General features: G+C 45.0%; 1 protein-coding gene across 2 annotated transcripts in view; it reads right to left on the bottom strand.

Annotated features, from left to right (window-relative positions):
• The window catches only part of LOC119021342 (plexin-A2-like), an 87721-nt gene extending 61172 nt beyond the window's left edge, over positions 1 to 26549 (bottom strand). Inside the window, exons 1-3 of one of the 2 annotated variants that reach the window (XM_037101573.1) lie at positions 26353 to 26549; positions 11676 to 13020; positions 8354 to 8536 (exon numbers count right to left, since the gene is read on the bottom strand). In XM_037101573.1, the coding sequence (XP_036957468.1) occupies positions 8354 to 8536; positions 11676 to 12899 (1407 nt within the window). In that variant the 5' untranslated portion in view covers positions 12900 to 13020; positions 26353 to 26549. Of the gene's footprint in view, positions 1 to 8353; positions 8537 to 11675; positions 13031 to 26352 lie in introns of those variants that run through there. The other variant, XM_037101574.1, reaches the window with a different exon arrangement.
• Between the last annotated feature and the right edge of the window lie 434 nt (positions 26550 to 26983).

Genomic DNA, 26983 nt, shown 5'->3' with positions numbered 1-26983 from the left:
GTTTTTGGTTTCCTGTCCTCCTCCGTACACCCCTCCGTCCCACCAATCGTTCCCATTGTTTGTCAGGTTCCCATGGCCCACCAACAAAAGCAGTGGGAGGGGGACAGTGGAACAATTCATGGCACCCGTATGGTCTTCATTTTCCTGACCGCAATGCAGTCACAGTCCTCTGGTGTGTTTCCACTTGTGTGACGGGGCAGGAGAAAGAAAGAACCAGAGGGAAGAGAGGACAAAGACAGTTGGAGAGAGAGAGAGAGAATGAGAGAGTGGCTAAATAAAACTGTAGTCAGGGAGAGCAGAGGGACGCACACCTTCCCGTTTCTATCACAGAATCGCCTCTCTTAATACTGCTTCACTTTTTCTGCTGCACTGAGACATCTAATGGCGTTCCGGTCTGAAGACCCTCCAGTCCGGCTCCCTTCTTGCAGTTATGAAAATCCTTTCAATTTAGCCCCGAACGCACCTATTCTCTAAGCCCTCCTCTAAAAAACTCCATTCTAATGATTTCAATCACTAAATCTCCCTTTCCTGGCCCCCTCTTAGAAACCGTGACTTTGAAAAGTCCAAGTCATTTAGCCATGCACCGGAGAATTTCCCCACCCGGTCAACTCTCAATAAGCTATAATGAATCCTCTATTTGCACACGAGAGTATTTGACTAAGGCTTTATTTGCCGTGAGCTTAACATTTTCAACCATTTCTAGGGAAATGCTGCTGCTGAGTGGCTGCGGGCACCGAGGTAATGTGCCGGTCTGCTTTTATTTCGCTCAACACCACCAGCCCCTTCACATTTATCATCGCCGAGCTAATTCTTCTGCGATGATTAAACGGCAGCGCTGAGGCAGCTGCAGGGATACGATTTTTGATGCTTCAGTTAAAGGACAGTTTGTCTCCTCTCGAGAGCAGTCGTCTACCTGAGGTGAAATCTTCTGGCACACACTGAAGGGGTTTACTCATATATTAAAATATTACAGCACAATCCACATCTTAATACACTCACTCTGACAGAGAGGCATCCGGTTCCACTCTGTATGCCATTGTGGCCCTCCTGAGTATTACCGCGCTCTGCAGAAACATTTCCTCAGAAAATCAATTCCACTCAACACCTGTTATGTTTTTGAGGCAGTCGGAGAGTAAGCATAGGTATAATGTTATTCTACAGCAGAATAGAGATGGAAATCTGCCTTACTGCCTAAGAAAAGTGGAATAAAAAACCTGGGGAAATATGTTATTGTACTGTATAATCTTATAGTTTTTGAATACATTGAAAATAGTTTGAATTGAGCTTACAATTTCAATCATAACATCAAAAGCAGGCTTTGTGTTTGTCCAATTATTTCTTTGTTTCCACCCGCAAGACTTGAAAAACAGCAACATTTCACAGACGTCGAAGCTAGCTTACTGCTACCCTTGCAGAGGGTCAGTGTCGGAGATGTTGGGTTTATTTTCTTTTACAGTAATTCTTTATTGTGTTGTTTGGAAAGAGCGTTCACTCTGGACAGATTTGAGAAACCAAACTACAGTATGTAAAAATCTTATGTTGTTTTTTTTTTGTGAATATAGTTTGAACTTTCTTAACCATGAGCTCCAAAAAAAGGCCCTGAGGATAAAGTCAAGCTGTTGTTTTTAAAGAATCTGAAAATATAAATGACATAAAACCAACGATCTGTTGATCTTTACAAACCCAGGTGGGATGGTCTAACGATGGCAGACAAAAAGTTTAAATCCATATCAAATCGTGACCTTAAAAACTCAAATCAATCATGGATTTGGAGAATCACGACACCCTTACTAATCACTGGCTCAAAGCCATACATATCAAACTAATACTTTGTCTTTGAATAGAACATCAAACTAGTTGAGGCATGGTTGAAACTGTTTTACAGTCACATGCAGCAAACTGTGTCCAATCATGACTGGACTCATTTCATCTGCGTACACAAAAAGGGGAATTCATATAGTTCAGCGGTCACAGTGTAATAATAGAACCTCGCACCAAGCGGCCACAGCTGACACGCTCCTCCTCATCATGTAACTACACCCGGGCTTGCATTTCTATGGCGATTTTCCAGCCTACTGACCACTCAAAGCTCTTAACAACACTTGTCATATTCACACATTCATACACCGATGGCGAGGCTGCCATGCAAGGAGCTGACCTGCTCATCGGGAGCGCCCGAGGATCCTGCTCTTCCTCCTGAGCCACAGCTGCCCCTTAAATCCCACATCAAGGTTTCAAGGCTATGGAAATATGATGTTCGGACTCCAGGATCTGTGTTTGGTCAGCTGGGGCTGTTTGTGCTCTCTGTTGCTGGTGTGAGAGTGTACACAACATGGATACGTTGAGGAAAAGACTCAATAATTTGCTTCTTTTCAATCAATCGCATCTAAAAACAAACAAACAAAAAAAACATTTCAACTGCAAACCTTCTTTACTCTAAACATCTAAACACGGCGACTGCCTGGCAATAGTCAGTAATTAGAGGAGGCAAACCTTCCCGTGGTTGCTCTAATGCACAAGGTGCATGAAAGTCCTTAATCACAGCTACTGTTGGGGGTGTAATCAAAGCATAATACAGCCTGATCATGCTCATCTGTGTTGCAACTGGTGACAAATCAAAAACCTACAGGATGCCAGAGGCAGGCGGCAAGTACAGATCCATCACAACACAATTCACTGCTATGCAAACAAAATTATGAATCACTGTGCTGATTCAAATCCTTATGTTTATGATTCCAAAACCTTTGGTCAGTATGGATCATTTGTACATCAGAACATGTTAATATAGGTTTAAAAACACCAGAAAGCCACACCAGCAAACTTCGGCCTGCTTTGTTGTTGCAATTAATGCCTGATGCTTGAATTGTACGGACTCGTCGTGCACTCGCTGGGACCTGCTAGCGACGTGCCAACAAGTGGAAACTGTGTCATCATTGAGGTTAAAGCTGCGTCTTTCTAAGCCTCCTGCCTTGAGACTGGAATACATTTAAATAAGGATCACTGGGAGATAATAGCTTTTACCTGGATTCACCTCATCAGTGCATATCATTCAAAGTGTGAAAAAAAAAAAAAAACACAAAACCTTTGTGTTCAGCCCAGAGTTTAACCACGGGGTCATATAACTCAGCTGACATAAGCCGTCTAATGCAGCAGGACTGTGGTGAATGATGATGGAAGTGCATTACATCAGGACCAGAAGTGGGCTAATCGAGAGACGCTGACGAACACATCCATATGCTGCACGGCGCCTGGATGGTGGAGCTGTTGGTTATCCCTGTGACCTCTCACCCCGGTAACACCCTTCCAGTGGCAGGCGTGACCTTTGTGGTGAACCTGCTGCCGGAGTGATCCGCTGATGGCATTTATTGTCATGCCCCATTTCCACTCAGTCTGTCCATTTGGGGGTGATGGAATAGGATTCGAGAGGTGACCCGTGCTCCTCGGAGGCTCCTGGGAGTCTGAATCATGGCTCCACACTCTGTCAGCGTAATGACCGACTCTGGCCTTCTGGACACTCTGCACTTAGAGCAGAAATGACGGATTCCTCGGTCTCTTCATCCAAAGCTCGCTGCTCACTTACTGAACACCTGTAAAACATACTTTTTTGCTTTGTTTTTTCTTGGTTGACCATCTCCACTTCCAAAATCTGTCCCTCTTTTTTTTTCCCCCCTCACTCTTTTTACCTCCGCCTTCATCACAGCTTCAGTTTGTGTCTCAGTGTTTGTCTCCGTTTCTCTTTGTCTCTCTTTCTTTGAGGCTATCTTGTCTTTTTTTCCCCCGGTGGCTCATCCAATGAAAGAGCTGCTCTGATTGCTATCTGCGCTACCAATCTGGACCTGTGTGTGTGTGTGTGTGTGTGTGTGCGCACTGTGTGTCAGACAGATTGCCTCCTCATAAGACCGAGGCCCCCGGGCTAATGTCACAACAGTCCTCTCACACATTTCCACAGTCAGTTGCATGCTGTACGACTGTGCAGTAAACAGAGCCCGCGGTGCCACCAAGTCAATCCAGTTAGATCAGAGGAGGGGTCTTACAGGATCTTGATTGTAATGTATCATTACAGTTTGCATTTGAAATGCAACATGATGGACAATGAGCTAAATCAACTTCATGAACCTCTGAGAAAGAGGTCATCGTGCGTCTGTGAGGCTGGTGGAAGGGATCCCACAGCAGGGAAAAAGAGGATTTGTCTGCTTTTCTTATCTTTGCCTGTCTTATCATCTGAAAGCTATTTTTCCGAGAGTTTCAAATCACCTCCCCTCTATCATCGCTTCGAAAAGGTGCCTTTCAGATTGTCGGACAGCATCTGAGACCTCCTCTACTCACACCTTACATCAGATTTGTGGGGCTATGGCTGACAATTTTTGTATGTTTTTTTTTTTTTTGGAACCTTGAGCTGAGAGGGTGGTTATTATTTTTGCAGTCAATAAATACCAATCATTCTCTGATTTTAGCTTCTCAGCTGTGCGAAGTTTGGGGTCATATATGATAATAAACTGAATATCTTTGGGTTCAGCAGATTATTCTTCAAAGAAAATGAAGGAGTCAGGATTTTAAGGTCTCTCTCAAACTTTATTTTCTAAAGCCTTTACTCGTCTACTTCATTGATTTTTACAAGCCATTCTTCATTTACCTGGACTCTAATATTCAGCTCACAATCAGAATAACAGTCCGACAAGACTTAGGAAAAAAAACGCCTAATGTAACATGAACAAACTTGAATTTCTCCTACGGGGGATCAGTAAAGGTACATCTTATCTTATCTTAAATGGAAGGAACAGGTCTGATCCAGCCTGATCTGAACGAATTTCAAATCTGATTAAAAGCGGTGGTATAAACTTTTAATAAGCCATAAATAGGACATTTTAGCAGACAATGCTTAGATTGTTTCTCTCTGGTTGGAATAAGTATGTTCTTTCTGCACACTTGCCTCATGCAGGGTTGACATTATGATACAGTACGGTACGGTACGATACGATGGGATATGATACAGCTTTATTGTCAGTAGAAGAAGAACATTAGGTTATGTTGCTTCCTGGATGAACAGAAACATGGTAGTAGCAACAACAAAAAAAGCAGGCTGTTGCAGATCTTAAAAGATTTAAGGATTGTTGAACGCCTCGGTGGTCTGAAGGCTTGAAAAAACATGTTGTTTTAAACAAGTGCTTGAAAAGATGGAGGCAGCTGGAATCAGCCAAAACAGGAAGAGTTTTCTTTGTGGATCCATCTCAATAAAGTCTTCTGTTATATTCCTTGCCGATTAGACGCCTCGCTGCAGACTCAACCACTTTGCACATCTTAGAAAAGTTACATTATGCTTTTGGGGGAAAGTGAACGCACACTTATTCAGCATCCATGTTAACACTTTCTTGAAATCTCTAATCAGGATTCTTCGGTCAGGATTGAAGGAATGTTGTCCATGTAACCTCAGAATGTCTCTAAGGTGAGTCTATCTATAAAATTGTGCACCATTATCCCCATTTTATCGCTTCCCTTCCTTCGCTATGACAGCTGGATTAATTCGTTCCCGCTTCGAGTGTTGCATGAGTGTGGCCGTTCAGAGCAGCCGTAAACACTTCTGCCTTCAGACATACGGGCAGACCGTACGTCGTTTGAGTGAGTTCTTTTCAATCATACCCTCGCCTCTACACTTGTCAGTACTCCGTATTCATCCTCAATCTCTGCACTTGATGATGCAAGCCCGGCCGAGCGGCGGAAAAAAAAAAAAAAAACAGAACTCCATCTCTTTACCAGATTAAATTAGACTTCAAACTGGAATGAGGAATACTAAAGGCAGACTTTAAAGGATGAGGCCGGCCATATTCTATATTTTTCTTAATGTTAACAAATCCGTACAGAAGACCAAAACCAACAAGTCAATCTTTTAATGCCTTTTGAATTCCCCTCGGCCTGTCTGCGGCTATCAGCCCGTGCTGTTCCTGCCTCAGAAAACAGGTCGGGAGCATATACTTTCATTTTCTAAAAAGGCTGCAACGAAATAATTTCCTAACAGCTGGGCACTGTAGTTTCAGGAAACATTACTCAGAACATTTGGGCTGTATTATTTTCAGATCGGTCGTGAGGAACCAGAACACTGTGTGTGGGATGACTCAGTATAAACTCTGTGTGTGTGTGTGTTTTCTTTGTAATGAAGGAGCATGTCAGCCGGTGCAGCAGTGTGGCTCACTGATGTGTTTTGAATCGCTGTTGGACATCAATAGAGGTCAGAGAGAAAGAGGATGTGTCAGGATTTGGCTACAGAAGGGATATTAAAACGTTTTAATTCATTGTTGGTTTGGTCTTTTTCTTTTTTTTTTTGGTTTTGATTTTGTTGACAGCTTCAGACTTATCCTTTGAATAAGTAAAAACTTTGGTTGGACTTCAAAACCTCAAATACAGCAACAAAAAAAGAAACTCACAAAACATATAAAAGAATTTGAAAATGACCAGATATTCGTGGGAATTAAGTTGTTGAACAACTAAATTCTTCACTGAAATCAGTATATTTTACTCATCAGAGTGATTTCGTGCTGCCTTCAAGGCACGGAGAACATCCAGAAGTCTTATGATGTTTGTAAACACGTCAAAATGAATGTCACGTACACAGAGAAATCACTGAAGTGGTCCTTGAAGTACTTTGTAGAGGCACACAAGAGGCACTGGAGCTGCATAATGTCTTGTTACTAATACAACTAACACAAAGGAGTTTAAGGAACCAGCGTCAAGTAGTCCTGGGTGGAGATTTACATCGATTTGTCCTCATCTGAGAACACCAGTCTGACAGCTCAAGCACAAGATAGTGCTGCATGAATACTGCACCTTTGTTCAGCTGCATAATGTCCCGCCATAATCGCCATCATATATTAAACATGACCAGTTATGCTAATTGGGGCCATTAATTGATCAGATTATTACATTAATTAGTGTTAATGCACTCAAGATCATTATTACTCAAAAACAGCTATGGGTGATGTATCAGTGGTGAATTTGTCCATAGACAGCTGACAAACGAGGTACGTGACGTAAGACATTAAAGAGACGTTCCACTAATTTTACATGTGAAGACCAGTTAACACGAGACAATTAATCTTCTGTGGCTTTGGAGGAGCTTTGTTGGTCAGAGAACGTGATCTCAGTGATGTCACAAGAATTTCATTCAGGGTTATTTTGGCTATGGCTCCGCCCCCCACCCCTGGAGGATGTGTGCCCAGCTTTGAAGTTAATTTGACACACTGGCCGAACCATGTAATTGCCGTTGCATGATGCACACTGACCCAACAAGACTTATTGTGAAATTATTAGCATTACAACTCAGAATTTGATCCATTCGGTGCAATAACATTTGGAAAGTCCAGAAGAGACGCAGCTTAAAGATGCGATATGGAAGAATTACTGCATACCGCTAACTGTAGCTGTCGTTAGCTTCTTAGCTCAGTTAGCTGTGCAGCTAGCAGTCCGGACTGGAAATTTTGGTTTTCCCATGGTGTTTGGTATAATCTTAGTCTTTTATAGTCTGTCTCTCTAAAGTCCCTAAACTTGATCACATCTTTAATTTCTACTGTTCTACTGTCAGTCCATCAGAATCATGCTTTTTCCATTAAACTGTGTATTTGCTCATGTTTTACCATATCAAGGACTAAGCAGAGACAATTTTCGCGTAAGATACAAAGACCAGATCTAATTATGTTGAGAAGCATGTAAAATTCATGACAAGTTTACGAACATCTCATGAAGCAAAACTGCCATTTTGTTGCTTTTCATCCAAACACAGCCTGACATCATGTGAGGGATGAAGATGCAGAAGCAATTAACTTCACATTCATCACAGAGATTCGTCAGTATGAGAGTTTCAATTTTTTTCGCTTGACTTGATGTAACTCTGTGAGCTTCATCAATCCAATCTGAGCATTTTAGCACTTTTTATGATGCTAATTTCCTTTAATGTAGCTAGGAAGATGATTTCCCCCGCTCTTAATCCCGCCTACTTAGCTATGATTTGTTTATTGTTTCACCAAACAGCAGAAATAGCTGCCAGTGGGAACAGCATCAGACCTGAGCTGCTGCAGAAACCCGAGATGTGGGCAGCGACTCTGAGGTCTGGGACCAGGCTAAATTCTGCGTTGGTATTTAAAACTGAAAAGGCGACATAGAGACAGAGGCTCCCGAATAACAGCCTCAAGAAATCATTGTTGTGTTTTGAGTAGATAAGTGATGTAATTTGTGATCAAGAGGATTTGGCTGCATCTCTTGAGAATAAACCAGAAAATCCCAGAGGAACTGGAGAAAAAAAAAAGGGGGGGGGCTCGCTGCTCGCAATGCTTGACGGCATCTGTTAGTGTGCGACTGCTCTCACCTTCTTCAGCCGTCCACTCTTGGTCCCCAGGAAGACCACACTGTGTCCGTTGTAGACATAGGAGGTGACAGAGGTCAGCCTGTCCCTGTTCTCAGTGTACACCGTCTGACCCGACACCAGCTGGGAGCCCCCCAGGGGCTGGTTGATATCCAGGCCGCAGAAGTGATCATCAATGGGAACAGGCTGCACGGAGAGAGGGAGGGATGGAGAGGTGAGAGTGAGGGTGGGAGTAAAGATGAGGGAAAGATTCATGAGCGAAAGGGGAGAAGGGTGGATGAGGGGAGGAACAGGGAGAGCAGGTGAAAGAAGGGAGGGATGGAGAACAGAGAGAGTGAAGGGCAGGATTAGTGAGGGTGACAGATACGTGGAGGTAACAAGAGAGAGGATACAGCGTAAGAAAAATGACTGAGATCACTGGAGACACATGTGACTAGCAGAGGTGAACTGAAACTGACTTCCTGTAAGCCTAACATGCGTTAAGTGCACAATTTCCAGGGTTAAAAAAATGGTTACTTCAAACGGCTCTGCTCTGCGCCGCCGCTGCTGCCTTTATCAACAAGCCTCAGAGTGGGAGAATTTCTTTTTTTGCGGAGCAGACTAATTGCTGATGGCAAACACGAGAAACGTTGTGTATTTTGCGCCCGTTTCTGTGATTTTTTTTTTTTTTTTTTTTTTAGATCACTTGATCTGACATCACACAAACACACAGCACAAGAGATGTCAGGTTTTGATTAAGCATCAAAGAGAGCAGCATGCTAAGCAGTCCTCTTACATCTACTAACATGCACCTCAAACCTTCGCTAATTGGCTGTCACTCAGTGTATAAATCTACCTTTTTTAGGGGCAGCTAATTTCTTATTTCACATTCCCTAATTCTTATGCACATATTAGCCCTGTGCTTTTTCTTTCATCGAGCAACGTGCCTGAGCTTCACCGAAAGTGATCGGTGGAGTGCACTTTATCTCTCAGCCCCACCCAACTCAAAAATGAGCCTTTTTCCCTTTCTGGCTAGTGTGCGAGCATGCACCTCCTCTCTTTTTAAAGCTATTGAACACTCGTGTGAATATTTGTTTTTACAGTTGCATTCCTGTGTTTAAAATCCTGCATGAATTTTTGATGTCATATCCGTTATCCCCCCTCCAAAGTAGCGTCAGAGAATAAAAGGGATTCATCAGGGTCCCCAGAGGATGAATCCTAATGACTCTGATGATGACTTTATCTCTAATGTCAACCATGAGGTTGATTTGTTGATGTTTTTTTTGTTTGTTTTTTTGTGTGAAATGTCTTGGATTGATAACCACTGATAATGACTTCTCCTAGTGAGGAAGAAAATCTATTCTTAGATGCATCTTGATTCTCTCTTATGTCTCAATGTAGAAAAGTCAATATTTGGAAATTCAAACCCAGTTCCTCCAAAATCATTTGGATCATTTGTACATAAACAACTCTTAAAACTGAGCTGCGTGTTTCCTTCGGCTGCTGAAACATCATGTTTACGTTCTAAGCCAGCCTACATTTTGTGTTTCGGTGTGAACGGCTGATCAAGTGTAAATTTCATCTGTTTGTTTTTGTTTTTTTTTTAATTGTGGATCATTACAAGCACGCATTTGTAAAAAGTAGAAGTAATCACACAGTGAGAAATAATGATTTATCTCTTGAAATCAAAAAATTTGATGCACCGAGGTTCATCGCTTATCATTCTCTAATCACATGTAATCAAAACGTGAGGTGCTTAGAGATTCTCACCCCTTCTTCTAAGGCTGAATTGCAAATACGATCCTCAGAGCTCACAGCATTACCACCAACCTCAGCTGTACTGTATGTGTAGTGCAAATGATCAAATTGAGGCGATTTGAGGAAAAGAAACTCAGAGGCAATCACTAATAGGCTGAGCGCTGTCGGGGTCCGGACCTAGACGCCATCCGATCCAGACCCCTGACCTATAACTGATGAATAACTGAGAATTATTATATTTTGACAGAGCATTTCTACTTGTCACTCACACCCAAGGAAACTCACAGAGCGACTGCATGCAAAGTCAGACAGAGACACACACACAGACGAGATGACAAGACATCAGTCGGAGAAAATAGACAGCAAACAAACACGGAGCTGTTAATCGAGAATCCTCTCCTACATTCTGGACCCGAGCTTGAGGGAATTCTCTCCAAGTGAACTATTTGTTCTTTTTTTTTCTCTAAATCCCACAAACAAACATGGGGGTAAAAATAATACATGCTTCGTATCAGCATAATGGCATGATGGAATTAGCATTAGCTTAAAGCGCCCCTGTGACTAACACAGAGCGTGGCTGTAGGCGATCTAGTCTTGTTATCCCAGTAATTGGCAGATTGTGACATTTGCATTTGGTAGCTTTCTAGGAGGCGAACATTTACAGTAACAAGTGACGATATCGCAGCAGAATGAAGCCATACTGGTAATTTTAAGTTTGTGTTTCTTACGATAAACACTTCAAATATACCTTCTGATATCAGTATCAAAAAGTCCAATTTGTGCATCTCCCACTTTTCAATCTTCCACTGAGTATATAATCATGCAACAAAAGAAAGAGAGTATCTGATGACATCGTAGGAAAGATGAACCATTGCACTTCATTTACAGTCCGTTTTGGATACAAAGCCCTTTGGTTAACTGCGCAGCGAGATTTAATTATTGCATTATTATGTGTGTCCGTCCTCCCTTGGCTGCTTTTATGAATAGCATTACGTCTTATTTGTTTGAAGGCACGGTTGACTCAAAGCACATGTTGGGAACCACCAGAGCGAAGGATGTGATGAATATCATTGTTTTCACGGTTCGCTTTCAACTTGTTTCAATGAAAGCCGCTCATTATGCTGAATTATAGCTTTCACAAAGGCACGGAGTTGGACATTTACAAGAAAGCCCCTTTTTCTCGAGATCAAGAACAGGTCTCTGAGGGTTCAAATACTGCTGACAGCAACGAGAAGAAGGAAGGAGATGGAGAGGAAGAGAGAGCGATAGAGAGAGAAAGGGGAGGAGAAGAAGGCGGGTGTCGGTGCCCAAACCCCCTGAATGAAATCAAAGCTCCGTACAAAACTCCTCTGATTAGCACTTGTGGAATTAATCTCCTCCAGCTCTTCTGCTCTCATGGGATCCTGAAAACCTGAATGGTGTCTTCATTAAAACCCGGCTGCCTGTCTATCATCTATTTGGGTTTGGGGATGATAGTAAATAGATAGTAAATCTATATCAGTGCTACTCAACACCCTGTGGCTTTCATACTAGAGTTATGGGAGGAGAGATCCAATGCAGCGCCTTTCTCTTCCCACTGTCCACTTACCGCCTTGGTGCACTGCACATCCTTTCCCAGCAGCCAGTGCAGCTCCAGGTTTCCCTCCCCCTGGTAGCAGGACTGCAGCCGCTCCTTGATGCGAGTGTTGATGTCTTGGATGGTGAAGACACAGAGAGCCGAGTGATCTGGTGGGTCGTGGCACTGCTTCTGTCCCTTGGAGAACACAGCGAAGAGCACGTCCTCCTGGGCGCTGATGTTGAGAGACTTCGCCAGAACCCTGCCGGCCTTGGACAGGTAAGCCGCCTGCAGCAGGCGGTACTCCTCACCTCTGTGTACGCACCCCACAGGAAGTGACACATATGAGTGGAACTTCTTGTCACCTTTGCAGAGGCGGATGATGCGCGAGGTGTAAAACAAGTCTCCAGGGGAGCTGCCGGCAGGCATCCCGTTCTCAGGCGTCTCCGGCTGAACGGTCATGAAGTAGACGAAGCTTCCGCTGGCGAAGCCGTAAATGTAGTAGATGTCAAAATGTGGAACAAGAGCCAGCGTGTCTGAAGGGATTTTAATGAGAGAGGAAACAAAGTCAGTGTGAAGCTCGTAGTCCAGCATGGCGGAGGATTCTGGGTCGCGAGGCAGCTTGCGGCTGGAGATAGTTGGGAAGTAGTCCTGCTTGCCACCAACGGCCGTGCCGATGTACAGAGTTGCGTCCTGACCCTGCGAGGGCACGACGACCCCGTACATCGTACCTGTCTGGTTGTCACTCGACAGGTAGTGTTCCTTCTTGTGTGTGGGCTCCACCAGGATGAACAAATCATCCAGCCTCATCAGCTTGCAGACGCCCTGGTAGAGACTGCCGCAGGCCAGCAGCCGGTTGTGAGAGTAGTCGATGAGCAACAGTTTGTTAACGTTGTCAGTGGAGGCGAGAGGCTCTGAACAGGGCTGGACAATCAGCGGAGGATAGCATGCTTTGTTGTCATACTCCGGCCCTGTATCGTGGGACACCAGCAGGGTGAGATTAGCCGACAACTTGTAGATTCGGTTGACAGCTCCGATGTAAAGAGCCCCCGTCGACTGATGCACAGTCAGGTGGTTCAGCGACCACTCCCTCCGCTCCGATTGGAAAGTGTTCATAGTCTGTCCAACTGTCGTCTTTTGATTCACTGAGATTAGAGTCAATAGCCACAGCGCCAGGGGCCATGACATGACCTTAAGAGGGCCGTGACCTTTAGTGAGGCCGCAGTAAGTCCATCCTTTATCCGAGCACGCTCCCATCCCCGCAGGGCTCCGAAAACTACCGCGCTCAGACAAAACAGCTGGAATCGTGTGTCACAGAAGAGCAGGGCTGCGCCGAAGATGATGAGCTGAAGAGCAGTTTTGTGATCTTCACATATTTCTGAAAAGAGAAGAGAGACATATTTGTTTTTAGACTCAAAAGATCCTTGACTCCTTTGAGAGTGAAGAAATGATTCTGTGGGGAGAGAGAAAAAAAAAAGTGCTTTCAGAGTATCATTACACACTTCATCTAAAAACCCTTGAAATATATGTGCTTGTTTTCCCCTCGATCTCTGCTTAGTCAGACACACGAGACATCAAAGAAACAAGTAATCATTTGTTCAAACTGTCTCCCCATATTTACTAGCCCGAGAGATGGTCCAATATTCCCCCTAACAACAGGGGGGCTCATTATATCCGCCTCTGTGTGAGGGAGAACTAACTGTGGCTTATTACTTGAACAAAGCAGCGACACACTGTAGCAGAGCCTTCCCTCTGTTTGGGTGGCTAATTAAATGATCCAAATGTATTAATTATGCGTCCATTTTTTGGGCTCCCTGTTTTCCCTTCTCCCCTCCGCCTTGTTCGTTTAAATGGTTGAATCCAGGAGGAATTAATCACTCTCCACTGCGTCCGACATTCCTAAATTAATCTTTTTTTTTTTTTTTTTCCAGGGATGGCAGGGAGTCATTAGAGATTCAGAGCCAGGCAGCATCAGCCCCTCACACTTCTCTGTTTAATTTCATTAGCATATTTTATGTAGATATTTCCAGGGGACAAACAATGTCCCTCAAACACATGACGGACTGGAGGATGGACGAGTTAGACGCATGACAAAGGATGTTTGATGTGTTTGGGTTTTGGTTTTTTTGTTTGTTTTTTTTACCCTTGCCATAACTATTATGTGATGCGTGTTGTGGTGTGGCGCCAGGTCTTTCTTGTGCGGATGAGACAAAACGCGCTAATTTGGAACATTGGTTTTTTTTTGTTTTATATCAAAATAAAGACGGATGTTCTGTGAAGGCAACACAAGGATGGTAGATAAAGTGGCTTCACATGCGCCGTTACTTCATCGAAGTCCATTAATGGAGCAATAAAGCTGCCTGCATAGGAGGACAGACCATAAATTAAGACACCTACATCACCCTAAATCCTGTCTGCGTGACACCAGAGGCTTCACCAATCTGGCAGTTTTTTATCACACCCCTTTGTCCTCTCCAGCACCACATCAGCAACCTCTCACTCATTTTTATCTTTTTTATTTTTTAAAATCATGAACCCCCCCCCCCTCCACAACGCTTCTACAATTTCCTCCAAAGATGTCCTGCCAAACGCTAGAAGGCTTTCAGCTCAAAGGCAACCGTCTCTTCTTGGCTTCAGCCTTTTCGTAAACAGGGTGTTTTCTCAGTGAGGCTTCCCGGTATAAGTAAAGGTTAAATGAAGACAGCCATGTCAGATCCTGACGCGGGGGTCATGACGGGGTGGGTGCTCTCCATTGGCTGACTAACAGGACGTCCGGCTGAGTTTGAGCGGGAGCCAGGGACGAAGCGGATGGACTGACACTGAGCTGGCTGGGCCGACTCCAGCTCCACTCCAGCATCTCCTGTCCATCTGTCCCCGCCACGCTCACACCGGGGGACAAGTCACTCGAGTGTCTCGACCTACTCTGCTCAATTTGGCAGGGTCCGTGTGAGCAAGTCCACCAGTAATTGGCCGCCGAAGAGTAACATCTGTCACACACTGTATTCCTGAATTTAAATGTGAAGTTGACTGTTTGTTTTTTTCTTCACTGAGAACACGAGACGTTCGCCCGGAACCTCAGACACACTCGGCTCATCTTTATCTTTATTCATCTCCACGTTAAATGTTAGATGAGATAAGCTTTCCTCTTTTCTGTTCTTGACTATTTTTTTTTTTTTTTTTTTTTTACTCCCGACTGGACACAAAAACTGTGTTTGCTTTTATTAGTTCTCAGAAAAAGCCTGAGATTTGGCAGGATGTGTTGGCTCAAATATTTGCTTCTTCTTTATTTTCCGAAAAATGGTGTCCAGCAAATTCCTTCTGAAAATCCCTCAAATCATCTGCTCTGCAAGCTGATGAGCCCCTGAACCAGATTCTGTGTTGATGTGACCACAATTTTTCTCCCATTTGTCCTTTTTCTATGTCAAAACTTAATGAAAACAGTACTGAGACGTTCAGAAATGTTTCAGAGGAAGCAGCAGCGGCGGCGGTCTTTTATTCCGACGGCCTGTGGCTAAACTCAAACATAACGTCTTTGCAGCTTTCATGTGTATGTTTTCAGTAAACCAAATTGCCTGGTGGTCAGTAAGAAACCTTTACTCCCTGGAGTGCAAACCTTTTTTTTCCCAAATCTTGCCTCTGCTTTTTGATGTAGGGCTTTCTGGTGTGAAAGGGGATGCGGGAATGGGATGTGATGCATTAAAGAGCCGTTTGAAAGTGGGCGGTTTTAGATCACAAGAATCTGACTCAGTCCTTTGTTCGTATTCTTGAGCTGCCACATAGAGAAGCAGACGGTTGATTTTGTGTTCACCAACTCAACCAGGGTTGTCTCCACTTTGTGGCATCCGACGGAATCTCATAACTTTGAATTTCTCTCGCTTGAATCCCACCGCAGACTTCCAGGTGGAGACCTTTGGTGCTATTTGTGCTGTGATCCCATCAGAAAGCGTTGCTCTTTTTCTCAAATACAAGTGATTAATATGACGGCGCCGTACGACTGTAAATAGCAGACAAAATTATATTTGCAAAGCCAGGTTTGAGCCTGGCATGACCTTAAACAGCAGACACCAGCAGTGCTATCCAGAGGTTAATTCAGTGTTGAGAGTCTTCAGTCAAACCCTCACAGGAATTACAAAACTGAGGGCGGGGGGGAAGACAAGAAGAGGAGAAAATGTGGAAGTGCTGGTGGCAAACGCAGCCGGGCAGACATGCAGGCAACGGCAGCCTCATCGTTTCATCCATTTCTGTTCTCCCGGCTTTAGTCACGTCTAAGGCGTGCAGTCATGCTGCTCAGTGTTTACCCTGGATTATAGAGACAACTCTTTGCCCTGCGCAGTCCTCCCTGCTGAATTCTCCGCCTCGCCACTCAGACACGCTGCAGCCCAGACGTGACTCATTCACACTCGCACACAGGAACACGGTTTGCAGAGGCCTCTGGGGACACGAGCTCTCAGCGGGCACCAATCACGGCACAGAGGAAGGAGAGGCCGTCCCCCCCCCTGCACTCGGCAAACACGACCCTTTGACCTGGATCAAGATCAGTGGAACCGAGTCCATCCACTGGGTTCAGCTTTTATCGGGGTGAAATGCTGTCATAGCTTCTGAAGCGCCCCGTTAGGCATTAATTCATGGAACAGAAGGGATGGTTAGCTGTTGTTTCTCTCTTGTTCGTTTGACCCATCTGCCGCCAGAGATGAACTCAAATGTTACCAAGTGAGGTGTCTCTGTTCGGATGCCCATGTGCATCATTTTCACTGTTTTCGTCAGTGACTAAAAGTTTTTTTTTTTTTTTACGTAGATAGTTTCTGTCCATCCAAGGACCTTTAGTCATGTAGGTGAGGTTTAACCGATCTGAACTCAGTAACAGAACCCTTTTTAAAGGGTCAGTTCATCCAAATACCAAGATAATTATTTCCCCCCCTTATTCATTATTAAACTAAAAGATTAAAGGAGACTGTATTCTGCTCATTTTCAGGTTTATAATTGTATTTTCAGTTACCACTAGAGTAGGTTAACATGTTTGAATGCTCAAGAAAGTTTTCTCCTCCTGCAGCACTGTATTCATCCTCTGTCTGAAACGCTCTGTTTTAGCTCCTGTCTCTTTAAGGCCCACCTCCTGAAAACCCAATATCCTCTGATTGGTCAGCTCCCACATGCCTGAGCCAGAACTTCTAGCAACAAGAGCCAGAGGAGCTCTGCTAAATCAATTTGTGCCAAACTAACCACGAGGCATTAATTATGCAAATGTGTGACACGGTGACAGTACAGTGATGTCACAAAGTCACAATATTAAAGGCGGCACTACTGACGAGGCGTTTGAGGAGCAGTGTTTTCTGTGGGAGAGAGGAGCTGCTGTTGGTGCGGACTTTCACCTCTTTAACTTTCAAGATATTTTACATGCACAAGAACATTTTAAACATTGAAGAAAGGGATAAACACAAAAAAACATAATAGGTTTACTTTAATTTATGTATATTTGCAGCATTATTTTGCACAAGATATTTTAACACTTGAAGGGCAGACAGATTTGGCACAAACGTCGCGGTGTTCTGGTTTATCCTGTTTAGGTTGTGGAGTATAGATTTGTGTGAGACCGGCAGTGCTGTGAGCAGATGATGCCACGATCTCTCTAAAGGTCAGGAGAAGCATCTCTGCTCTCACACTTAGTCAACAATGGGAGTCACTGTCACTCACATCAGAGGTGATAAAACATTTCTTCCAAATTATTTTTTTTTCTTCTTGTTGCTGCTGTTATTGTGGCCTAGATTTATAAGACTGCACAAAAGCAATAACAGTATGAGACCACGGGGGCGGAAAAAGCGCCTGAACTACAATAGTCATAACAGATTCTCTCCTCATGATTGCGAGCCGGCTGGGCAGGAGCACGCAGGGTTTTGTTTGTGTCAGTAGGTTTACCAAACAGCGCTGCTGATGGATGTTGAGAGTAGGCTCATAAAGTTTCTTCTTAGAGATCATGTCATATTCAAGGAAAAAAAGTTTTAGCTGCAGCACTTAATGGTGATGTACTGTACAATGTTTGCGCTTCTGAGCTGAAATGGCCTGATGGGAAACCTTTGTCTGGGGTTTCCTCTAAACACACACGGACGAGTCACTGGGTGGGGGGGTGGGGAAGGGCCGGCGTTGTACACATTACACATGAATGAGCTGGGAGGGAGCCAGCCGCAACATAACTTGACTTCCAAATGAATAAATGAAGGCAATTAGTAGATCTGTTTACAATGTTGTGGAGACAGAAGTAGGTCAAACGTGGCGGAGACAGGAGGGAGGAGGGAGCCAGCAAGCCAGAGCCAGGGGCTGTCGCTGGTACCTACAGTGATGAGTCGGGGAATTAGGACATGAAAATGCCGTCTTTATTAACGATGACTTATAAATGAATGTCAGACTGAATCACAAGGGACCGGTGGGGTTTATTAGGAAAAGCAGTGTTTTGTGGTCAGTCCACCGTGTTTTATTGTGGAGGGGGGGTGGGGCCGCCCAGGGCGACCGGCCCCGCCTCGCGAAAGGCCCCATCACAGAAACACAGAGCGTGGCCTCGGAGGGCACGATGTGCAGCGTGGATGCTCCCACTGCAGATACCCACAGGATATCTCCACTTTGAAGCCGCACCGTGAAATTTTGTGACAGTTGGCCTGTGGTTAATTTCCACCGTTCTGTTCTGCAATATAAATTTAAACCGCGGGGCTTCCCCCGGACATTCATCTCAGTCAGGAGGGGAGGGGGAAAAAAAACTCACAACCAGAATTTCGATTAATGACGCTAACACTTTGTGATGCTAGTATCCCCTGGAAACCAGTTTGAATTGCTTGAAATTCATTTTGGTTTCGTTGGCACGATTTTTATATTAACAAAAACAAACCGTAATTGCCTTTTTTTCTCTCTCTCTCTCTCTCTCTCTCACTTGTTGTTTGGTTTATTGGTCAGCGCAGATATTGCACGCTTTAGGAGTCTCCAGCCAGCCACCAATCTTGATGGTGGAGCAGCGGCAGATGTCTGCGGGGAACAGTAAAGCAACACTATGTCATGGCAACACGCTCTGCTCTTAATAACTGCAGGATGCTGCGAGGGACCCGGGCAGACGCAAATGTGGCATAGGGGACCAATTCCAGTACATCGCCACAACACAGTCAGCAGCCTCCTCTGCAATGCATGCCATTATCTTAGAGCCTATGCATTATACATGCAGATACAGTACTATATCTGAAATTGCTGTTAAGAGCAGGGACCAGATGAAGGGCGCTGCCGCCACAGTCGGATTTACCCATGCATGCCTTTCTCCTCCCTCCCCTCTTCTCGGCTCTCAGTCTCCTCTTCCATAAATCTCATTGTCGGTCTTCCCTGGTTAATGGTGACCTCAAGCAGGCTCCTCTCAACTGCCGAGGCCCTCGTGTTGCATATATGATGAGCGCAGAGGGGAAAGTCAGAGTGACCTCCAGCACTGTGATGAAAACCCATGCAGCTCGAGTGCAATACAGGGTCTTCTATAATTCAGCGGGCCGCAGAAGAAGACAGAGTGAGCTGCGTTTTTTTTTTTTTTTTTTTTCTCTCAGAGCCACACAGCATGTGCGCGTGTGAGCCGTGCCGCAGCGGCTGCCCACACCACCTCATAGTTAACGTCGCTTAAGCCCAAGAAGAAGAAGAAGAAGAAGAAGAACAAGGGGTAAGCGGAGGAGTCCGGCCGAGGCTGGGAGTGATCTGTGGACGGTGCAGCTGAGGGGAATAGAGAATGAAGGTGGTGTAACGTGAGCTCTACGCTCTCTAGTCCAGAGACGGGCACCAAACAGCACTCCAGTCGTTCACTTTTTGTACTCATTCATTTTTATTTGGCCAAGCAACTACCGGGGCCTGATGCTCAGCCTCCAGCTGTAATTTTATTGTCTGCCTTCCTTGTCGTTTTTGTCTGACTTGACATTGTTCTCTCTGTAGAACAAAGCTGTATTTCTGCTCCGACTGATTCAGTTACAGATGTGCAGGGACATATTGCTTTTGCATAAATCACAGAATACTGACAGAGAAAAGAAAAAAAAAAACATTACATTTGGCAGAGAGCAGACCCCAAGCGAGTGCATGAATGAGAAAAATAATCAAACACAGTGATGCAGTGCATCCATGTGAAGCTGTGAAGCACATATGTCCATAATTCCCACACCACTGCACACAGAAATCAAAGAACTTATTCCACAGAAGCCTGTATGTTTTTTGGTTGTTTTTTTTTTTTTTTTTTGCTCGCCTTCCTCCCTCTTTGCCCATATGGCTTCATGGGATGGAGGATGCCAAGGTTGGAGGTATCTGGCACGAATAATTACGATCAAAGAAATTACAATGCAAAAGGAACAGCTGCTACCTCCACTGCCGACAAATCACTGTGAGCAAGAGGAGACAGCGATAGACGGCGAGCGAGGGCGAGAGAAACAGGGAAGAGGAGGAGAGACGGCGCATGTTTCCACTATTCGACAACTTTCCCTCTAAGTATCTGCCGCTCCGAAGCCCATTTAACGTTTAATCCGCAGTGCAAATAAGGCCTTCGGTGGCCATTCACCCAAAAAGCTGTACAAATACAAGCATCTGCCCAGATTATCTCAGTCTGCCTCCGCGGTCGGCCCAGCCTGGCTTGTCCCTAATTCTCACTCTGAAACTCTATCCCGCCCTCCTAAGTGTGATTTCGGGCAAATGCATACAAATTTCCTCAGTGTCTAGAAATAGAAATAGCCTGGTTTAAAGTACAGTACCCCAGTGATCCAGAGGTCTACCAGGACTGCAAACACAGGTGACTTTCACTCAAATAGAATCCCACCGGAAGGCAAACGGGACACAGGTTTTTACTGAAAACTCCCTCAGAGGTAACACATACTGAGGAAAACAGTTAAGAATCGAACGTGAATCCTAAACAGAGAGCATTTCCCATCATCGCTGTAGCTTTCTTGATAAGGTGCGATCCTGAGAATGATATTGAATTCTCAAACTCTATTAAGTTAGTGCGGTCCCAACAGGTTTTTGACTGCTTAGGGCTGAACACACTGCACACGTCTCAGATGTAGTCTAGGAGTTTCTGGGACACGTTTTAAGATGAATGATGATTTACTTTCCCCCCCACCACAAAGATCAACTCGCTCAGCAGGTGTTTGCTTCCCAAACTGTGACATCAACATTTCAGCAAATAAAAAAGTCACGAGGGAGAGGCGAGTCAGCGGTGGCCTCCTTCAGCAATCCAGTTTATTTGGCTTGAATCAGGGTGCGTGATTTTATATGGTTATCCTTTAACTCTAATGATCTAATTCTTCAGTCATAAAAAAAAAAAGATTCGGTTCCAGCGACCATAAATAAGCAGATAGTGTTTTGGACAGTTTGCACGACATGCTCTTTGAAGTTTGGGAGCTGCTGATTTTCTGAGAAGGTGCTGGTGAATGTGGACGTTGTTCAGATGTCGTCGTGAACATGAAACAAGTATAACAAAAGATTTCATCTTTCTAGAAATGGAAAACTTATTTGAGTTGGAGGCGACTGAGCAAACTGAGAGAAACAGAAGTATATAAGCGTAGTGACACAGATTTGCAATGGTTCTACCACATTAAAGCCAATTTCCATACATTTCCCATGTTCTCCATGACCAATATTTGCATTTCTGCTTCCAAATTAAATTGCCACATTTTAATTGATGGCTAATTTGAATGTGCCAATGTATGAAATCAGTAATTATGTTTTCAGAGGTTGGCACCAGCAGGCGATTGGAGGAGGGATGGCGTCCCCCTTTACTAACCCTAACCACCCCCCCTTGTTTGCCAGCCATCCCTACTCCTTCTACTTAGTAGCAGAGAGAGCAGGGACAGTTGTTTAGCTGAGCATGTTAGTCTATAATGTCTGATTCATTGATCCTTTATCTGAATGAGGTCCATGCAGCTCTGACTATGACCCTGAAACATCACGGGTGAACGAACAGGTCCATCCCCCCCTGAAAATTAGCAGAACTGCTATCGGCTGGCCCCATCCAAACCTGACATGATGAACTAGCTGGACTTACAAGACTCAGACTTTTAAATAGAAATAGAGGCCAACATATATGTTTTGGTCCCTAGAATGAGTCAAAACTGGATCTTATATTTCTCGTTATGGAACTTGAAAGCATCTTTAGTTACGCCTTAATTCCATCGGGCGTATTTCTTTGACTTTGCGTATGCAACGAGGTTTTGTTACGTCCTTCGTGTGGCGTCATGTCCCAATCAGGACTGTTTCAGGAGCAGAGTGTAAAAGGAAGTCTGTTTATTTCATAATGTTGATTATTTTTGAGCTTCTACTGTAGTTGAATGGGCTACGTAGTTAAATCACTTCATTATTTGTCTGTTTTAAGTGTGTTTATTGTTAATATTTTCAGGCTGCACAGGGTGTTTTATTGTGAAAAGTGAAAGGATGCTCCATCCTGTTCCTGCTTGGGACATATCCCCCGCAGAGCAGAGCAGAGCCACTTCTGGGACGCCGCTGAAACAATGCAGTGGCGTGGCTGGTTGCACTACAAGCGTCTGATTGTAGAAGCGATCATGCTTTGCACCAGCAGCCGTGCTGCAGCTCTAATGCAGCGCAGACATGCCCGGTGGAATCAGGGGCTTAGACTCCCGCTGCCAGGTAACATCCATGTCTTTCAGATTCCTCACCCACAGACTTTCTGTTAAGAATCTTTAGTCTTCAAACCCCAACCTGAGATAACCCTGATGACGGGGTTATCTCAGGTTGGTTGCTCTTTTCTCTTTCTCTCAAAAGCTCCTCTCCAAAGCCACAGAAAAACATGACACAACTGCTCTCAGGAGCTGAGCGGTACTTCTCATGATGAGCAAACCGATCGTCGTGTGCCCATTCAAGACAAAAGAGATAACAAACTCTTCCAATTAAAAAAAGTCATGTGCCTGTACTTCCCCGAGAAAAGATGCAGAACACATATGACATCCCTCAACTTTGTCTGTTTGCGTTTTCCACGACCGTATGCTGTCTGCTTACACTAGTGCCAGAGAAAATCATGCAAAACACACACATCAGCAAAGTTATTGCACTGTTTGTATCAACAACGGTGTGACAATCTGGAGGCGACGCGCCATATTGCAAGACCGCCATCGCTGCATGCTGAGCGCTGCCAAAGCTGCCATCTGGCAGGTGAGCTGCACGCTTTCCACTTGTATCGCTCCTCCCTCTCGCTCCTCTCCTCCATCACCACCTCGCACTCTGCCTCTCTCTCTGTCTTTCCCTCTGCGTCTCGTCCGGTCCTTATTGCTCTCGCTATCTTTTTTTTGTTTCCACCTCTCGCTTCCCCTGCATCGTCCCTGTCCCCCACCTTTATCTACCTGCACATCCGCCTCCCTCCAGGCCTGGATCACACACTGAAACAAGAGGAAGCGTGAAGATTGAAAGAGGGATGAAGGAGAGAGAGAGAGAGAGAGAGACAGACAGAAAAGTGAGGACAACAGCATGCCAGTCGTGCTTGATGATCTGCAGTATTTTGTTCTCTTTCCCCCCCATCACTGTCGGTTTCATGTGACTGTCTGTGTCTCCTCTCATCCTGTCTCTAATGTACACACTCCAATGTAAAGAATTACTAGGAAATGCATATAGCAAAGACATGTGTATGGATGCACACACACACACACACAGTGCACACAGACACACTGGGGGCTCTCCTCCTTCGTCTTCTTCCTCGGGCTGTAGCATCTGAACAGTCGTGTTTAATCAGTGTCTCTGTGGGCAACGGGGGTAACGGTGGGGGGAGGTGGCGAGGGCTGGAGGTGGGGGGTCTCCAGCTCTGGGTAGTAGCAGCGAGCTGCTGTGCACTCACACACCGTGTAATTGTGTTACATACACTAATTCGCCTGATGTAGTATTGCAGCGGCTATGCGTCGCCTTTGCCCCTGACCCACATCGCCGCGCTCCCTGATATTCAAATTAGTCCGAAATCAATGTCACGCATTGAACCAGTGGTCATTTGAATCAAAAGATGTTCTTTTTTTTTTCTCTTTGCGTTCCCGCAGCTGAAGCGGAGTTGTGCTGCAGATTTTCCTTCCCTTTTATTTCTTCTGTCTTCTCAAACCGACTGTGCAGCTCATTAATCTCTGTAGAAGTGAAGATAACACTGAACTCCTGGCTTGTGGGTGAAAATGACAGAGACAGATGTTCTAAATTACTTCACCTACACTGCTCAGGCGTCGCCTCCGGGGTCAAAAGACTCCAAAACAAAGCAGTTTTCACCTGCAAACCCGCCACATTTAAAACCGGCGAAGTGAGATCAATAAACAATCCACCAAGGCCTCTGTCTCTGCGTTGTGGGAAAATGAATGAATACATAATGCTCACACAAATGAGAAATGACATTATCTCTCTTGTACCTAGTAGTGGCTAGCTAGTAAAGGGTAAGTTCACCCAAAAATGCCAATAGAAAGTCGGGTGTAAAGGGGTGCAAATAACGTCTTTTTAAATCAAGTCCCCATCTGCCTCAGTTGTTAAAGAGAGTGTTGCAGCGCTGCGCTGATGTGAAGCGCCATGGATGACAAAACTTCATCCAACTGTCCATCAGTGCGAGACAGATAATGACTCGATTTTCATTTTTGTGCGAACTCATCCTTTCAAACTGACGTCTGCACCTGTAAACCTCAGTTACAGCCCCAAAAACAAGTGTAAATGTGCTTCAGCCCCTCAAACTAATGAAAAACGACATTTGGAAACCTCGACCGCGACTCGCCTTTCCAGAAACAATAAGTCCAGGTTACAATGGATGAGCCACAAACTGCAGATTTCATCAGATTTCATTTCTTCAACAGTAGTTCCAGTGAAAACTGGTCACAGTGAGTTAGTGAGGGGAATATTTACTAAAACAGATGTTTAATTAACTGCCAACTGTTCTGAGTGTGAAAAGACATAATTCCCTGATTCCAGCTAATCAGATGTGAAGATCATCTAATTTCTTTCCTCCTCTGTGACGGTAAACTGAATATCTTTGGGCTACTTGAGGTCATCTTGGGCTTTGATCGATGTTTTTCAACCATTTTTTGACATTTCAGACACCAAACAACAAATCGGTTCATCAAGAATACACAATGAATCTACAATGTAAGTAACCGTTAGTTGCAGCCCCACTGTGCAAACGATGTTTATCCATTGGCCGATATCGGTCTTTTACATGTGTATCGGTGCGCTTGTTGTCTGATATCAACCGATATGAAACTTTTCTGGTTTTCTAGAAAATAAAGCAGAGAAAGAAGTTTACAGTGATTTATAGTTCTCACATTTTGAGTAAAGTTTCCTGCGTCAGTGCACTGATTTCATTCTAGACAATAAGACTTGTTTATCGTCCGATGTGTCCACATTGGAACATTTGTATCGTCTGGCTCAGGTGCAAATATCTAAAAGTCTCAGCTTGCAAAAACAAAGATATCCGTTTGGCTCGAATCCACAAGGAACGAGGTAAGATATCTCTTTGTTTTTGTATTTTTGGATGAACTGACCCTTTAAAACTGGGACTACTAATGAGCCCAGGCTGATTAAATCCTCACCTGCTTGACTAACAGGCCTCAGATGAACAGAAGCCATCACAAACCAAACCTCTGTTTCATGCAATGCAGCGGAAGAAGACAAGAGACAGAACTAATGTGGAGATTCATTTAAATTCTAAAATTAGCAGGCAACTGATAAAGTGCGGAGCGCATGACTGGCATGAACACGCCAGGAGAGAAGCCAATCTCCCCCCCTCCCTCCTCTCCTGTCCTCCCCCTCCTCTCCTCCTCTCTCTCTCTCTCTCTCTCTCTCTCTCTCTCTCTCTCTCCGTGAGGGGCTTTACCCACTCTGGAGGGGCCAGGAGAATAAAAGCTAGTCCAACTGGCCGGTTAGATAAGCCGGACCAGAAAGAGTATACAGAGAGGGAGGAGAGGGCTTCATCTGGTTTGCAATGAGGGGCGAGAGTCAAAGAGAGCGTGCATCCAACAACCAGCCCCTCACACACACACACACACACACACACACACACACTGAGAGGGAGCGAAGGGTGCTGGGATGCACTTGGTCAACAGCATTGTTGAGGTTGGCACCGCTACAGCTGTGTGCGCTTTAGTTCTCCCAGCTCCATCTCAGCGCCTGCCCAGCCTTATCAGCGTCCCCGTGGCTCCTGCTCTGCCCAGGCTGCCAAGGCTGCACGGAGCTCCGACTGCAAGAGGAGGCAGCGTGGAGGAGGAGGTGGAGGTGGAGGAGGAAAGGGGGTGACCACCTCCTCCAGGCTAAATCCTCCACTCTGGTATTCTCCCGATGCCCAACTGATAGGATAATCCACATGTGCAAAAGAGAGCTGAAAAAAAATCTGCTCTAGGGAAGTGAAATCTTTTTTTTTCTCTCTCTCTCTCTCTCTCTCTCCTCCTGATAATTTGCACCAAAAAACCTGCACAGAGCCGCTCCGCCTCGCCGTGAGAGGCATTTTACAGCCCGCTCTGTCTCCCAGAGCATCAAGCCTCCCCACATCTGTGTGGGTTTGTTACAGGTGGCGCAAAAAAAAAGCAGAGAAAATAATCCAATCATTTTTTCCCCCTCATGCAACATTTATTATGTTAAAAAAAAAAACAGAAAATAACCTCGATTCGCGGCGCGTCCGAGGCGCGTAAAGTCGAGCAAACTTTACCCTTGCGTGTGCGCGCTCTCGCCGGGGTCTGCCGTAGTAAATGGATGGACTACTCACCTTGAAATAAGAGGAGACTCATTCATGAAGAGCGCAGGTCCGGTTTATTTCGCAGGGATTTCTCTCTTTTATTTGGAGAGGTGGGTGGTGGGAGGATTGGGGGGGTATTAGGTGGCTGAACGTCCCGCGCCAGTCAGTCAGTCAGACAGTGGCGGTTAATTTATTCTACGCGCCGCCCGTGAAGTCATCCGGACAGCAGTGAGCATCCCTCCGTCAGCCGCTGAGCAGGAGCCGGCATCAAGTGACCCTCCCACCTCGTTCAGGGATTGATCATCTTCTGTAACAGGCAGCCACATAACCTCTCTCTCTCTCTCTCTCTCTCTCTCTCTCTCTCTCTCTCTCTCTCTCTCTCTCCCTCCCCTTCTCTCTTCCCTCTCTCTCCCTCTCTCTCTCTCTCCTGGTGCTACATGAAGTCACCCATCGGTTCACTTGCACCTCACGTACAGTGTGCGCTTTTAAGACCTCTCGTGGCGTCATCCTTTTGGCACAACTTGTGTGCGCCGTTTGCATTACATTTCATCTCTGTGTCTCTCGGGCGCCGTGTGCGGACTCTTCACAGTCTTATGATAATAATGATATTTCCTCCAATCAATGGATTTTAATATGTGCGCGTATTTGTTTTCAGGAGAAA

Source organism: Acanthopagrus latus, chromosome 6 (genome assembly GCF_904848185.1).
Source record: "Acanthopagrus latus isolate v.2019 chromosome 6, fAcaLat1.1, whole genome shotgun sequence".
In the NCBI taxonomy this organism is placed as follows: Eukaryota; Metazoa; Chordata; class Actinopteri; order Spariformes; family Sparidae; genus Acanthopagrus; species Acanthopagrus latus.
The sequence above is the reverse complement of the archived record's forward strand: the minus strand, read 5'-3'. Positions and strand labels throughout refer to the sequence as shown.